General features: G+C 31.6%; 1 protein-coding gene across 1 annotated transcript; it reads right to left on the bottom strand.

Annotated features, from left to right (window-relative positions):
* Positions 1 to 529: 529 nt before the first annotated feature.
* On the bottom strand, positions 530 to 10,236 carry LOC127252546 (kinesin-like protein KIN-7D, mitochondrial). Its single transcript, XM_051276763.1, has 25 exons — positions 9,502 to 10,236; positions 9,300 to 9,397; positions 9,020 to 9,109; positions 8,780 to 8,832; positions 8,276 to 8,341; positions 8,071 to 8,124; positions 7,523 to 7,582; positions 7,122 to 7,200; positions 6,968 to 7,035; positions 6,245 to 6,301; positions 6,014 to 6,118; positions 5,628 to 5,732; positions 5,334 to 5,441; positions 5,119 to 5,250; positions 4,777 to 4,959; positions 4,234 to 4,458; positions 3,500 to 3,640; positions 3,181 to 3,300; positions 3,022 to 3,072; positions 2,805 to 2,852; positions 2,595 to 2,732; positions 1,495 to 2,184; positions 1,053 to 1,185; positions 855 to 957; positions 530 to 726 (listed from the first exon to the last, which is right to left on the bottom strand). The coding sequence occupies exons 1-24, from the start codon at positions 9,819 to 9,821 to the stop codon at positions 875 to 877; spliced, it is 3,207 nt and encodes a 1,068-aa protein (XP_051132720.1). The 5' UTR covers positions 9,822 to 10,236; the 3' UTR covers positions 530 to 726; positions 855 to 874.
* Between the last annotated feature and the right edge of the window lie 7,445 nt (positions 10,237 to 17,681).

The raw sequence follows: 17,681 nt of genomic DNA, 5'->3' as shown, positions 1-17,681 counted from the left end.
CCTAAAATCATTGTTTTCTATGCTTAAAAAGATATATTGTATATAAATTCATTTACAATTTTCATTGAAGTGATTTCAGTGTTCAATGACAAATTGTTAGCAAATAAAATGATGTTCAGTGGCATCTTCGGACGTATATGTAAACATACACTTAAATTGGCAGTGCTATGTCAAATTATATGCAAAAGGAGCTCAAATTCACCTTTAAAACACCCAAAATAAGAGGGACATTTTTTCTTTTTCTTTTTCTTTTTTTCCAATCCACCAACAAAAACAAACACTCATATTACTAGTGCCGAGTGAACTAACTGGAAATGAAGATAGGAAGCGTAAACTAATTAACTGGAAATGATTTAGGAATGAACAATTGTTTCTTTGATTAAAACTTGACAGGAGCAGAGCAGAGCAGACACATGTTGTATGTGAGTCTCAGATGTAGATATGAGTGATAGATTGATGCTGTTTCTCTCCTTCAAAGGACAAATGAGATTAGATAATAATACTAATAATGTCCTTTTTGGGGAAGAGAAATAGAAATAAGGCATGGGCGAATGAATGTGGTAGGTGTACAAGTGTGTAGTGTTTGTTTACATACAGTTTAGATTACTTTAGTTTTGGTGGTAAATCAAAAGAATGGAACCTGCCTGCCGGCCAACTTGTAATTATCAATCAAGCAGTAGGTACATAAAAGGGATTGATTGCCCACTCCAGCACCAGCACCAGCACCTGCAAACAAACAATTAAACGGTAGTAGCAACTTAGGATTGATTAGTAACAATCACATCTATTGACTATCATCATCACTATTAATATTATTATTATTGTGGTCTGAAACTGCAACATCTCTTACTCACCTTAACAACTGTCTCCAAAGTCAAGTGAAGGCAAAAATCCTATCTTCAATCTTTGTACGGCAGAGGGGGCATTCTGAACATGCCAACGAACATGACTTGCATACTGCAAATTAAAACCACAAATAATAATAATAATAATCAAAACTCGTACACAGTACTGGTTTCTTAGGACTAGTGTTGAAATGCAATGGAACTTACAACTAAAATGACGACATGGAAGAAGCATTGCAGCTGTAGGGGATTCAAAACACACTTTACATACATGAGAATTCACATCTCCATTCCCAGTATTATACTTGAGTTCTTTCTCCTTCATCTCCTGCATTCGAGCCTGAAACAACACACAACCCATTTGACTAGACAGTTACTTGTTTTGGCCAGATTAACATAGCGGTTTAACCGTCACATGCACATACTACTCTGCCTCTGTTTTGATTTTGAAATGAAGCTATGTCAGAGAATCCTAGCAAACAAGATTTAAGATACAATAGTAATAATGCAAACTAATAAACCTTAAACCCAAACAAACAAGCAATGACAACCAATAGCAATCAAAGAGTCTAGTCTAGAGGTGAATATGATTTTGTAATAAACAGAAAATAGAGTTACAAGTACAATTGTTAAATGATAGATAATTTACCTTCAAGCGAACAACCAGAGGTTCTTCCTTGGTAGTGTTTGAAGTCGGTGTGGCATGATCTCCGAGGGCTCGGTCCTTTTCACCATCACCAGGAGCAGCACTTATGTGTTCCCTCTCCTCATTGACGCTGCTGTTCATCTTCTGCTCATTTCCGTCTTTCTTTAACTGAGCAACAAGCACCCACATGTTTGCAAGATCATTCTCTAAGGAAGCCTCCCTCTTCTTGGCTTCTTCAATCTTTTTGAGGTATTCATCCTCCAAAATTTCTTTCTCAGCCAACGCAGCCTCCAGAGTGGCCTCCCGTTGTTTCCGAGCCTGTAACTCCAATTTCAAATCATCTGAATCCAAATTCCATGAGTCAAAATCATCATTTGATCGGCTAGAAGCCCGGCTTCTACGACCGCCCTTCTGGATCTCTGAGTGCCTGCGACTACCACTGTTTCCAACGGGAAAGCTGGAATTTTTGGAGCTCAACTCCCGAGCAGCCTGTAATTCTTTTTCTAATTTGGCATTTTGTAATGACAACTTGGTAACTTCACCAGCTAAATTTTTTAGCTCTACAGCAGCAGCAGAAGCTAGTTCTTTAGCATAAGAAGCTTCCTCCGATAGTTTCTGGTTTTGTACACGTAAACCACTATTCTCCTCCACAGTTTGAACATGTTCTAGCTTCATTTTCTCACTGTCAATTTCCTGATTAAAGTAGAAAAGGAAGCAATTAGATTCAGAATCTTTCAACTTTGTGTAGTTTGCACCTTATCCACAATTAAAAAAGTGTCAAGGTATCTTCGCTTTTACAAAGCACCGAAAGTATCCACCTTTGACTTTGCACCATAATTTTTATAAGTTGGTAAACAAATTCTGCCTGTTCTCCAATCATAAGAAGAAAAGTATAAAATTTCCTGATAAAGCCCATCTTAAATTCAAAGGTAGTCACCTAGCCTCATATGGAAAAGTATGACAGAGTAAAGACTCGCACTGGTCCACTGGCCAAGATGATAGGATACTACAACTGGCTATTAAGCCTCTCCTTTGTGGTGCGAAGAAGCTTGAACTATTACCATAGAGTAATGTAGTAGTAAAATGAAAAAGAAAGTATTTACCATTGACTGCATCCTTCTTCTCAACTCCTTATATTCATCGGACATATGGACTTCAGATGGAATCTTGTCACTGGAAACTGAAGCTAGTTGCTGCTCCAGGTGGAAGATTTTCTCTTGCAATTCTTTGTTTTCAGCACACTGACAGTAATGAAAACTAAAACATCAGTAAAAATTAGATGTAAATTATCATGAAAATTTATGTTATTTGACCTTGTTCTGTAGCTGATCCTGAAGAACACGGTTATCCGCAGTTTTAATCTGCATTACAAGATGAACGTTTAACAAATTCCATAAGTACAATCGATGAAAACAGAAAAAGATAGTATAGTGTAAGAAAAGCAATTGTAGATGCAAGATAATAGCCTTATAAATACACAATAGTCAATTAGAAGAGTGTCCAGAAAAAGGAAAAGTGAAAAATAGACACCTCAAGCTCAAAGCCTTTCTCACTACATTGTGCTGTTAATTTCATGACCATCTGCACAAGAAAGGCAAGAATAATAACTTTCAAGTAGGTATTAACGTTTCTTTCAAGTATCCAGTAAAAAGATTAGCAGCATGATTTGTTAAATGAAATGGGGATGACCTGCTGCATTTCAACCATAGATGCATTGGCAACTGAAGCTTCACCACTCTCAACTATTCGCTGTTCTAATATTCTCATCTGAGTTCTCTTTTCATGGATTTCATGTTCCAAGCTTTGAATCTGTAAATAATAAGATCAACGATCAACAAAACCTAAGATGGATCATGAAGGTCATGTTGATACTAAACAAGTCATAGGCTAAAAGAGTCTGTTTTCAAGGAGGGTACTCATAGCAATTAAGGAAATCAAGGACCATCAACTTATAGGGTAAAAAAGAAAGACAGGCAATATAATGATTTATATAGCAATTGCAAATTACCTGCGTCTTGAAACTTTCAGGGTCATTAACAGACTGCTCAACCAGCCGCTTTAGAGTACTAGAGTTGAATGCAATCTCTCCAGCAAGCATCTTAACTTGCTCAACAAGCAGGTCCATTTCATCTGACATAGTTACTCCATCCTAAAACCACCATGAAAGCAACAAAATCACGCATTGACAAGATTTTCAATTAAAAAATTGTTACTCCTTCCGTCAGCGATAATTATATTAGGTTACTTCTTTTTAATTGTCCGTTGAACTTATGCACAATCTATTTATTTTATTGCAAAACACGTTATTCACTATCATTTTATTACCCCTACTTTTAATAAATAATAACCAATTTTTCACAATTTTATTTTAACTTACCCCATTACTTATTTATTAACTATTTAATAGATTTCTCATAATACTCATACTTTACATTTTTCCTAACCCACTTTTATATTAAAATAATATTATTTCTTAGTCTCCATGCCCATGCAAACAAGCTTAAATATTGTGGACAGAGGCAGTATTAAAGACCAAGGGCTTCAAAAAAAAATTCATATGATCGGAAAACACGTTCAACATGAAAACACAAGATCCTCAAAGTGAATAATGAACTAGATCAACTCATCTCAAAGCTTTCCGGTGCTTTGTGTTTTGATACCATTATTAGCTAACATCTCTAAATTATATCAGGCAACACTGAAAGAATCACCAATCAATTAACAAGACAGGTGAGAGCATACCATGGGCAGCTTTGACACAATGGAAGAACCACTTAGTTCGCCCACATGAGTTGTCTCAGTCATGGTGCTGCCAGCTTGCGATATATCATCAGTCCATTTGTTGAAAGATCTTATGTGTTTAAACTCGTGTGCATCAGATGTGATGGTTAAAGCAGAAGATGGAGAAGACTCTTTCTGATTTTCGTCATTGAGTTTTACAGAACTATCCCGCAGAACATCCAACTTCTGTTAGAGAAAACAGTAAATGGTGACTAAACAGTTGACAATAGTTGATGTACTGGGAGAGTAGGAAGCACTGATTCACAGAATCATGAAAGTCGTGTCTATTATGAACAAATTGGCAAAGTTGCAAATATCATGGTAAATTTTTGCTAGCCCCATTGATAACAAAAATTACATACCAATGACCAATGATATCTTTAGCTTAAACAGCTATATTAAAGTCCAACTTTAAAGCAATGAAAAATAATTCATGCAGAGAAGTGAGGACAACTGTTTAAATGCTTCTTTAATATATTTATAAGTAAATAATGAAAAACTTACGCCATCCTCAGACGCAGAATGAATCCGTTGACGAGATGGTGTGTCATTCATATATCCTGGTAATGTATTTTTAGACGAAACAAGTATTAATTTGGTTAGCCTTTGAATTCTGCTCATTAAAGCAGCCTTGGCTTCTTCTTCCTCCTCCAATCTTGATTGCATTTTGAATTGCCCTTCTTCCAACTACACATAACAAATATATGCAGCAAAAATAATCATGAGCTTAGTAGTTCCACACGTATAAATAAATTATTAGGAAACCAAACCACCAATTATGAGGTGCACCCTGGAAACCCATCGCAAGCAACTAGATGGCCATTTGAAAGTAAGAGTTACAGATACCTGCTGCTTTAAGACCATAATTTCCTCATGGTTGACACCGACAAGCATTCCCCTCCTAAGTTGATTGAGCTCTTCTTTGAGACATGATATTTCTTTTTGATACTTCTTAATCAACGATTTTTCATCAATGATCTGAAAATGAAATATGTAACAATATATTATTTCTTTGATAAAAATGTGCACCAACATTGAAGCATCCATGATTTCAAGCTCACCCTATTGCGGGAGGCATATATTTCAACACGTTTTGCCCTGCTGGCAAATTTCAAGGTGTTGTGGGTTTCTTCTGTATTGCTAGATGCAGGAGTAACTGTACATATAAGCTGCAGAAACAGAGAAAAAAAATTTGTTGAACTCACACTGCACCGATGCAGAGAAAGAAATGTGGGAGGAGGAGGTTGTAAAGAGAGGATGACAGATAACAAGACTTTGATCAGCAAGAGAATAATATAAATAGATTGAGAACGAAGGAGAACATTGCTTCAAATATTATGTGTAATCATGCTCACCGAAACATGACCACGCCCACTTAGTGAGGACTGTAGAAGTCGGGTAAGCTTTGAATCTCGGTAAGGAACATGGGATGCCTTGCCTTCACTAAGTTTTCCTATTACCTTTGAATTGAAGAAAATTGCAAAGCATCAGACCTGGATTAGGAATAGTATATAACAATAGCCTATTTTAAATGGTTACAAATCAGAGCAGAAATAATATTTTGATGCCAAAATTATGTACTAGCAGAACAGCTTGGCTAAAAGGAACCTCTGTAAGTATTCACATCGTAAGGAAAACGTACATAGTACTGGTAGGATTAAAAAAACATAAGATAAAGAGAGAAAACAAGGAAAATTCAACTACTGGAGTTTAACAAGGAAAAGTAAATTTATATACGAACTGTTCCAAGTGTCAGAAGACTTTTATTGATGTAAGATCCTTCCTTTCTCCTTAAACCAGTTGTTTCAGTTTTAGAGCTTTCAGATCCCGCTAAATCAATTAAGTTCTGCACAAAAATGACTAGGGATCAGTGAAAAAAAAAAACTGTTATGCATGGGATAGTAATGTAAATCTGTCTAGTTTAGAATGAATATACTCTTTTATATTCTAAATGACGAAAAGATACACATACCAACTGTGAGAATATCACACCATCATAATCATCACCATGTGCACTACTTTCAATCATCTGGGACCACCAGCACGAGCATTTAACAATTGGGTTGCACACAAATAAAAATTAGATAGATCAGAATGCAAAAAACAACAGGAGAAACAAAAGAAACATGCACCAATCCAAGAAACACATAATGAAATAATAAAAAATCTGTACTAAGGGGAAAAGGAAGGATGTAAATACACAGTAGTCAGAAAATTTTCCAAATAGAAGTAGACATGCCAATAGAGGGATGTTAAGCAATAGACAGTACAGCAGAATTCTGATTTAATATTAACGAAGCATTGCCACTGGAATTTTGTGATTCCATTCAGTAATCTATTCTAAATATTCAAAAACCAGTGCAATTTCCTTCTGCTGCCCATTCAGTGTGTGTTTCTGACAATTTTTCACTAAATAAAAGTTTCCATATAGATCCAAAAACCCTTGATTCAACCTTAAACAATCAATCAATGCAAAAATTAGGTCATGGAAAGATCTGTATTTCCCTTTGTTCACTGGTTCAAATGTATACTAATATCACCTTAAAACTAGAGTTAATGGTTTAAGTCAATTATGCATTCAAAGGAGTAACAGCGAGCAATCTAAGTTCAATAAACTGATCGCACATGCAGATGCATATATTTGTAAGTTCAAAGTTAGTATTAAAGCTCCGGTATTGCTCCAAACAGAACGTACCAATGTGAATATTGTATGGCTACGGCTGCTGAATAGGTTAAAATTATTTGACCCAACGTGTCGATGCTCTGCCATTGATAGTAAAACCAAATTCATCAATTGTAATAATGTCACTCTACATGAGACTTGGTACCTGCAACTAAGATAATCTCACCTTCTCCGGCAGCAATAAATGAAAGGGCATGTCCAGGGGACAAAACAACCTCTTCCTTTATGCCCTCAACATAAGTTCCCTATCCATATTTAGCAAGGAAAAATAAGCAAGAATAGAATATAATCGAAAAAAATGAAGAATAAAAGCTGCTAATTAAACAAATGCAAAGTTGTTGGACAATGCAAACTTATGAAAGTGTGGATAAAGGCTCAACCTACATATCAATCTACATAAAGTAATGCACTAGAACAGTTTCAAATAAATATAAATCACTCATTTTATGATTAAAACAAATAGAGTTCTAGTCATGTCCCTTAATTGTTTAGGAATCAATGAAATATTTGGAATATGCTGATCAAAGAAAATGGCATGCAAAAAGAACCACATAGAACAACAATGACCTGTGCATCCTCCCTCACACGCAAATTCTGTCCTGTTGGATCCAGCAAGTCATTAATCACCTGACAACAAAAGGTGAAAATGATATATCAATCACAGAGCATGCTAAAATTGAAGTTTTAATTCAGAGATTAAATTGACAACAATGGAAAAATAGAAAGGCTGTAAAAAAAATTCCTTATATGAACTTTGCAAGCAATAAACAACTTTTGTAAGACCTATAGTCAATGTACTAAGGATGCGTTCGTTTGAAGGATTTCGGAAAAATCTTACTATTCATCCAAATTTTTCCCCCAAAAAACATCAAATCAAACATCTATTTTTTATTTTTTATATTATACTAAAAATTAATTTTACATTTAAAACATCACATCAATACCTATTTATTTCAAATCATAGAACTATTACAATTCAAAAATTTTACTATTCAAATTTCAACTCAAAATTCAAACCCCCAACCAAACACACCCTAAATAAAAAAAAAAAAAAAAATCTTAAAATATTCAGAAATTACTCAACAATTGATATTATGTGATAAAATTCTACTAACCTCATTGTAGATTTCAAGATATGACACACGAAGTAGGAATTCACGGCCTGGAGTCTGAAAGGAAAATCACAGAAAATCAGCAATCTCAGGCTTTGTAGTATAAATACACAATTGGACAAAAGTATGAAGGAATAAGCCAAAGTACAGCCATATGTCAACTGAAAGGTTCACAACCCTCATCTGAATTTCATACAAGCAAACTTACATCTTGAATTATACTGAAAACATCCTTTATAGCCAATGGTATAACCCCTGGAGAGTTTTGATCTCCCTGATAAGAATAGTAGAAAACACCATGAGGAACACATAAGCACAACATCATAGTGTCATCAAGGTATGAAGCCTACTTCACTTAGAGACTCCAAGGCAAGTAAAAGTGACAAAACAGCAGCAGTACAAAATTAGATAAACCATACTGAGATGTGCATACATGCAACTATAGCACAGCGAAGGTCTATATACTAGACTAGAGGTTTCTATCCAATTAAAATTAAACAAAGGATATCATGCATCTGTCACGAAAACACTCACTTTATTCCTTGAAAGAAATTGATGAGACTGGCACCAACAACAAGACAATAATTGTAATACTAATTGTAATTCGATTGCCAATTTGGGATTCAATTATGCCAAATATAACTTTGTTCCCCTGAATCATACATTGTGATAAAAGTTCACAGAGAATCAAAATAACCAGGGTGTTACCTACATGCATAGTGTATGTCTTTCCACTGCTGGTAACACCATAAGCAAATACAGTTCCTACACATCAACTTCACCAGTGTTAATTTGCAAAAGCATTTATAGCTAAACTTAGCCAGTGTTCTCAAGGTTTTATGAGTTCTACAATAATTACATAAACAGGAAGTAGCATGCAATGCTGGCCATCACTCAGTAGAGTCTTAAACTGTAATGTGAGATATCAAGAGAAGCGTCAGGTTGGGGGTACCATTTACTCCTTCCATTGCAGCCTTAACAACAGGTCGTGCAGCAACTTCATACACTTCTTGAGTGTTTGTATTAGGCCCAAAGACTCTATCTGTTGCACAAAAATCAAATAAACTAAATGCGCAACATACCTAAAGCACGGATTATTAAAATTCTTGTACGGGTAATTCAAAATTGAGTATGAATAATTCAAAGTCTATTTGCTTGGTGCAAATTATGGTAATAATAACCATGCATATGTTCCAGCGAGATTTCTAACATAATGAGAGAACTAAGCTTACCAAATCCATATGCAGTCATTGGATTATACTCATTCCGAACAATTTTATCACCATCTGCGTACCATGTGATCTCATCTCCTCTTTGATATTCCCTTTCACTGTCACCACAGCACAAGCAAAAATCTATTCTCAATTCTCTAATTCGGAAGATCTTAAATCCTACCAACTTGGCAACTCAGATCTACATTAAATACATAATCACCTCATAGGTCGAAATCTAATCGTCACCGAAATGCTATCCCCCGATTTTGACACAGTTTCAGTTGGCTCTCCAACCGCCAGCTCTTCCATCGACGGATAACTCACCGGCGTCCGGCTTCGAGAATAATCACCTCTACTTTGGTGCGGCACCATGGATCTAGAGCCGCTAATGCCGAAGGGCGACGCAGAGTTTGAGCTTGAGCGCGGTATTAATCGACCATTCATCATCGAAGATGAAGACGACGTAGATGAGTAAGGACTCGACGGCTTCCGATAACCAAACGGCGAACTGCTCCTTCCTCTAGAAGACGAAGCCGCCATTTTACCAAAAAATCAACAAATTAACTAAAACTCCCAACCTACAATCAATTACAATGTGTACGCTCTTAATTCTCCAAAATTTGTACGCATCTTCCGACTCAATACAACATAAGTAAGAATATTCAAAACCACGTGATGCGAATCCGTAATGTGGCGAATATTGTCCAATTCCCAAATCCTTTAATGCCTCCCTACCTCGCCCGAACAAGAAGAGAAGAACACGCCTGCCTGCGTGAGGTCTTCGAGAGAAAACCTGGTTCCTTCTCCTCAAAGACAAAAGCAAAAAGAGAGGAGTTGCAGGGCGGGGGCGGAGGGGAGCGGAGCGGAGCGGAGGAAGGGAGCGATGAGTGAAAGACGAGACGTGGACTGGACCGGTGAGGAGTGAGAACGACGGCAGGGCTTTTATATTTTATTGTTATTTTATCTTTCTTTTTGGCATTCCCCAACCCGATTTTGAATTTAAACTTTTTTGGGTCTCCTGTTTATTTGTGTGATTAAAGGGTTTGTTTGTATGGTGGTGTTTCTGTTTCAAGGGTAAATTTTTTATCTAAAGTATAAATAATTGTATAAATACTATAAATCCCAATTAATTCATCTTGGTTAAAAAAATAAAAATAATAATAATGAAATTTAGGGTGTGTTTGTTCGGGGATTTGGATTTTGAGTTGAGATTTAAATAGTAAAAATTTTGAATTTGAATAGTTGTATGATGTGATATAAATAGGTATTGATGTGATGTTTTTAATGTAAAATTGATTTTTAATATAATATAAAAAATGAAAAATAGGTGTTTGATTTGATATTTTTTGGAGTAAAAAATTAAATGAACAGCAAAAATTTTGCAAAATCTTACAAACGACCCTTAATATATTGAGATTTATAAAAAGAGTTCAAAATTCTTAAAATGAAAAAAAGATTTCGATAATGAAGTACCATGTTACTTTAAATTCCTATTTCTATGGAATTTGAACTTTTATTTATATATCATTCTATATAAAAAATAATAGTATTATATAAATATATTTATATAAAATAAAATTTAAATAATTTTAAAATTAATTATTATTTGAATTATATATTTAATTAAATTTATATTAAATTTGATGGTATAATATTAATCTTTTAAAAATAAAAATTAACAAATTTGTTGTTTAAAATTTATTTATTTATTATAAATTTTATTTGAATGATAAAATCATAGGGATGGAAATGGGCTGGTTCATTCGGAATTGAGATCCGACTCGAATATATATTGTTAGACCCGAGACTTAAATTGAACCCGATTATATCGATCCGGCCCGAACTATACCCAGTAAGACCTAATGGATTCGACAAATTCAAATTTTTGTTAACAATTCTTAAATTTTAATTAAAATTAAATATGTATCGGACCTGACATATTAAAATGTATATATTTTATTAAAAATTATTATAATAAAATAATAAATAAATTAAACTCAAAAATATTTTTAATATAATTATATTGTTAGAAATTATTTTTTCATAGATATAGTGGATATATTATTAATATTATAAATTGAGTCTGGTCCAGATGGGGTCCGCCCTAAACTCTAAATCCAATTCAGACCCAATTAGAATATCTGAAATACGAACCGGACCCGAGTACAATATTCGAATAATTGGATCTAACCTCAAATAAATAGCTCGGTCGGGTCTTGGCTTAAGTTCTTCTTACATTGAAAATTGCATGGCACTCCTAATATTAAAAAAAAAAAAAAAAAAAAAAAAAATTGTCCTTTGTCTTTAAAAAAATGCTGCATGAAACCTCTTTTTAGATTTTTGTGTGATAAATAGATGATTTCTTATTTATATTTTTTTTGCATAGCTGACGTTTCATACAATATTTTTTTAAGTATAAAGAGGTGTTATACAATTTTTAAAATATAAAGTATTTACTCTAAGTTTCGAAATCAAATTGGATTAAAGATAATTTTGCCTAAAAATAATGAGTGTATATATATTAATTTTTTTGGAAATACGTTGAATATTTTTTGCTAAAATAATACACCCTTTGTTTTTTGGTCTAATAATAAAATTTTAAATAATTATTTGATATGATATTAATCTATATTGATACGATATTTTAAATTTAAAATTAAATTATGATTTAATATAATAAATATTTAATTTAATATTTTTTGAAAAAAAATCAAAAAAATAAAACAAAAAGTATTTCACAAGTAAACACACTGGCCAAAAACTTTCTATCCCTTTAGGTCTTGCTTGTCACAACTTAACATTAGTTACAGCTGCAATTTTAATCTTTATTTTATTTGATAACTTTTTATATTTGATAAAAATTAGTAAATTAAAATATAATAAACATGTACTCCTTCCGTCTCTCTCAATTAATTACGTCACATTTCTTTTTTAATTGTTTCATTTAATTATGCTGTTTTTCAGAAAAAAAGTAAAGATGAAAATAAATATGATCCAAAATATGAATACTCACTCGGATATGATATGAAAAATAGGACTTAGGCTGGATGTAGCTGAATTTTTTTTTCAAAAAATAAAAATAATTTAAAGTTTAATATTTTTTAAAAAAATATATAATTAATCAATTTTAACAATGTATTTGATTTTAGATTTTGGTTTTGCGAAATAAGTTGAATAAAATTTTAATTTAATATAAATATTATTAATATGATGTTTTGAATGTGAAATTAATTTTTGGTATAATATAAGAATGATAAATATATGTTTGATTTGAATATTTTTAAAAGAAAAAATTGGTAAATAGACTCTAACGGGGTGTGTTTTATCAGAATTTGGATTTTGAATAATAGTTTTTTCTAAAAATTTAATTAGATTGTTTGATATAATATAATATATATTGAGATGATATTTTTAATGTAAAATGATTTTTTAATATAATATAAAAATAAAAAGCAAGAGTTTTGATTTAATATTTTTAAAAGAAAAAAATCAAAGAACAAAGTTTGACTGTGCATTTTGTTGGAGGTTTAAAATTTGGATTTGGATTTTGAGAAGTTAGATTTTTCTTAATTTAAATATTTTTATGTTATATAAATTGCTATTGATATGATATTTTGTATAAAATTGATATTTTTAGTAGTATAATATAAAAAATAAAAATAAAAATTAAGAATTTGATTTAATATTTTGAAGTAAAAATTCAGTGAATAAACTTAACAATATGTTTGGGCGAGGTTTGAATTTGAGTATTGATAGTAAAAAATTTTAATTTAAATAAATTATTAGATATTACGTTAACATGTATTAAGGCAACTTCCAATAAAATCCCTATTTTTTATTATAAATTCTTATTTACTATCTTATTCTTTACTTCCTATTTTTATAATTTTATTCTTTTTCATTCCCTACCTATTTCAAAAAAATCATAATACCCTTCAGCAGTGTTTTGGTTCAAGTATTTAATGGGATTTGGATTTTAAAATCAAGTCCATGTTTGGTTAAAATAAAAAAGATGAAATTTAAAATAATGGAATATAAAAATGAGGTCAAAAATCCTGCAAATGAAAGATTTTTTTTTTTAATAGGGGTACCCCTATTACTTTTAAATCTTATTCCTGCAATTTTAATTTTTACTTTTATATCCTCCTAAAAGAAAATACTCCTTCCGTCCCATATAATTTGTCTCTATTTTCTATTTTCGTCCGTCCCACAATTTGTCCTTTCCTTTTTTGAAAAATTAATTATACACTTTAATCATATTTTAAAATTTAAATTTTAAATTTTTTTAATCTTAATTAAAATATTTAGTTATCTTAATCTTAATCTATAATTATTTTTACTAAATAATAATTATTTTTACTAATACATTTCTTAATTACTTACTAATTATATTTTACCTAAATTCTCGTATCTACAGTAATATACTCATATTATATGGGACGGAGGGAGTATTATATATTATAAATATATTTATATAAAATAAAAATTAAATAATTTTAAAATTAATTATTATTTGAATTATATATTCAATCAAATTTATATTATTTTTTTATGGTACAACATTTTTTTTAAATAAATTAATAAATTTATTGTTTAAAATTATTATTTATTATAAATTTTATTTGAGTTATAAAATTTTAGGGATGACAATGAGTCGGTTCAACCGGAACTGAGATTCGTCTCGAATTTATAATGTTAGATCCGAGACCCAAATTGGATTCGATTATACCGGACCGACCAAAACTATACTCGGTAAGACCGGATGGATCCGAAAAATCCAATTTTCTTTTTACAATTTTTAAATTTAAATTTAAAATTGCACATGTACTCGACCCAACATATAGTAAAATTTATATATTTTATTAAAAAATTATTGATATTTTTTCAATTTATATTAATAATAAATTAAAGGTTTAATTTATCAAAATAAATAAAATTCATTGGAGGACAATTATGTTATTTAGAATATAAAATTTCAAATCTTCAACTCATATGGAAAACAAACAAGATGTGAGAAATATAAATCTCACATAATTTTATGAACCAAACGTAAGATAGGATTCAAAATCCTAAACATAATAAATCTCATCACATATAAATCCTATTGTAAAATCTCAATCCCACCATTTCCATTCACTTTTTTCATCATTCTTCACAATCTCATAAAATTGATCTCTAATTTTATTTTAAATTTATTATTGTGAAGGAAATAAAATCAACCACCATAAACAAAATACCACCGACGATGGAAAAAACAACTAGGACAATCACAATATCTGATAATGAAAATTTTCATAGCTTTAGAGTATGTAATCTCTAAATTATACAAATATATTTATTTATAAATTTTATAGTGTTAGATTTTTTTATTTTCCTTAACTTAATTGTTAGATTTTTTGTTTTGGTTATGCAACAAATAACTAAATTTCATAACAATGTAAATATTGTCTTTTTAATTTATTGAGAGTGATGTATTTTGTTTGTTAACAGTATTTGTGATATTTAATTCATTATATTTCAATTCGAAAAGTACAATTTTTTTTTTTAAAAAAATATTGTTTTTCTCATATAAAAAATATAAGCGACATCATAACTTTATTTCAATTAAATGAAATTCACCATTGAGGTTTATTGTGCAATAGTAGAATATAAGAATCAAGTAAACACCAATATCTTTGAAATAAAAAATGTGTAGTGTTCAACTTTGAATGTATCATCCGACGATAACATATTGGAACTTGTCAGGAATTTAACCCTAAGTCCGGGATCTACCGTGTTATCATAATTGAGATAAAAATAAAGCAAAATAAATCTAACATTATTCCATTAGCATAGTCGAATTCGGATCTGCTAACAATGGAGGGTTTTGTGTTCTTTAAGCCTATGACGCAACCCCTCCTGAGCAAACCGCTAGGGTTTCTGCCGTTACTCCCACGATGAGATATGGAACGTAATGGTTGTTGCGTCTAGACCTGGGATCACAACCCTATTTATATCCCTTATTATTAATTGGCCTCATCACCCAATTAATAATTTACCGGGTTTCTGCACATTGGAGGCCCGCACTTACTAAATACATTTAAGCCCAATAAATTTATATATCACTTAATATAGGTTTAATCTGACTGATAGCCCAAATAGTTACATTTAACCCACTAATGGATTTTTAATCCAACAATCTCCCACTTGGGTAAATGTACACTGAATAACCTTATGAGCTCATGAATGTTTTGCTATCAGGTCCTTAATATATATTACCAATCTTATCTATAAATCACGTCAATGTGGATCAAAGCGGCCGTCACTGCATTTATCGCAATGGGACCGATCAGTAGTCACAACACTAATATAACCTAAGATTCGATCAAGTGCGGATGCACAACATGGAAATTTCATGTAATGTGATCTTAACATGCCTATTTCCAACTGATCCACCTTAACTTTAATTCAGAACTACTTAATACTGAATTAAAACTGAATACTGGACACTGAATATTAAACATTGAATACTGAATTGTGCAGTGTAAACCAAAGTAACTTTAATAGTATTTGGACACTACTAATTAGCTCCCACTAAACCGAAGTATCTTATATGGTTCCACTCTCATATGAGCAATATGCTCACTATAGAACTTATGCGGAAACTCTTTACTAATTAAGCGGATCCGTAATCGTGGAAGTTATATGAATATGTTCAATAACTAATTCATGATATGAAGTCAGACTATTAAGTAAATGGTGATTATTATTATCAAATGATGCACTAGTTCCAATCGATTTTGAATTCTGGAAGAGACAAAACTTTATATTCGAATGAACAATAATAGCTGAATTTGTTCAAAATAGAGATCGAAATTAAATTTTGACTGAAGATGGTACCATAAAAAAAAATGTCTCATCCAAATTCAAATAGTAATGAGTACTCAATAATAATCTAAAATTATCAATGACTTCAACTTGAACTTTCTTTTCGTCACCCATATATATGTATCTTTCAACATCAATTGATTTCAACAATAAAGTAGTATTGCATAGACACACTGATGTGTGTTGTTACACCAAAATCCACCCCCAAGTGTGTCTATGAACTGAAATTAATTTAATTTCAAGAGCAAGACTAATAGGACAAACATGTCCTCCGAAATGTCTAACTTAATTGCGCTCAATTTAGTAGCAATAGTAGACATATTCCTTATGTTATGTTTGTCGTTATACTTTATGGTAATGAGACTCTTAAAAGAGTACGCATTTTTGCCTTATCGCTTTTGGTAAAGCGTTTCTTAATTTCGACAAGGAATCTATATCATCATATATTGTACTCCTAAAATTTATGGAATGTTTTTCTTAATGATAATTAGACTTAGGCGTTAGACATATCCCACTTATCAAATAACTACGTTAATATGCAGTGTTTTTCGTCGTATGAGTTGGTTGGTCTACTCTTAATACCAAGTCAAGATTCATGCAACCAAATGACTCATAGTGAAGTTCAATAATAATGCATTCTCATCCCAAGACACTAAGTGCAACATCAATGTTTAATCTTTGGATCAATAACATTGATTGCTAGCAGTCATCTTGTTGCAATAATCATATACAGATAATAAGGTAATGTCAAACAGCAACCAATCTTTGGACTGATTTACTATTCACATAAGTTAAATCCATATAATCATCCCATACATATTATCGCAGATGTATATTTCATTATGTCAATTATCGACTGCCTTTGGGCCGAAGAATAATCACATGAATTAAAATACACAGAAACACTTACGTTATCAAGAAAAAACTTATATAAGAGAGGTTACTTTGGCAACGTCAAATACTTGATCTTCACCGTCAAAACGCAGCATGCATTATTAATAAATTTATAATTTTCTTAAACTAAATTATAATCAGAATTATGTTCAATATATACGGGTCTGATTCCATAGAATATAAAGAATGTTTATTAGCAATTGAATGCACATGTCTATAAGCTACTGAATGTTTCGTATGTGAATTTATAAAATAAATTAGCAATCTTATCACAAGTTATCGAGCAACATCAGCAAATGTCGTTGGACAAATTACTGACTCACTAGTGATAAACTTGTTTTGACAATCGAATGTTGACAATACAATAGTGTGTCAAACAACATCCTATCTTTGGACAGATCTATTGTTCACACACAAATAACTAAATTATTATCACCACATTCAATGTCACTAAATATGCATGTAACTACTTAATGGCTGAGTTGTCTTTAGGTCAATATGCAGCCTTATATGTCACACACAACTTTCTAATACACCAAATAAACTGATTTACACAGCAGAGGCTGCTTTGGCAACATAACTGTTTCAACCAATTCATAAAATATATTATGTTATTTATTGCTAATTCAATTCACCTTA

Source organism: Andrographis paniculata, unplaced genomic scaffold (assembly GCF_009805555.1).
Source record: "Andrographis paniculata isolate CXL003 unplaced genomic scaffold, ASM980555v1 Contig46END, whole genome shotgun sequence".
In the NCBI taxonomy this organism is placed as follows: Eukaryota; Viridiplantae; Streptophyta; class Magnoliopsida; order Lamiales; family Acanthaceae; genus Andrographis; species Andrographis paniculata.
This window is presented reverse-complemented; position numbering and strand designations above follow the sequence as displayed.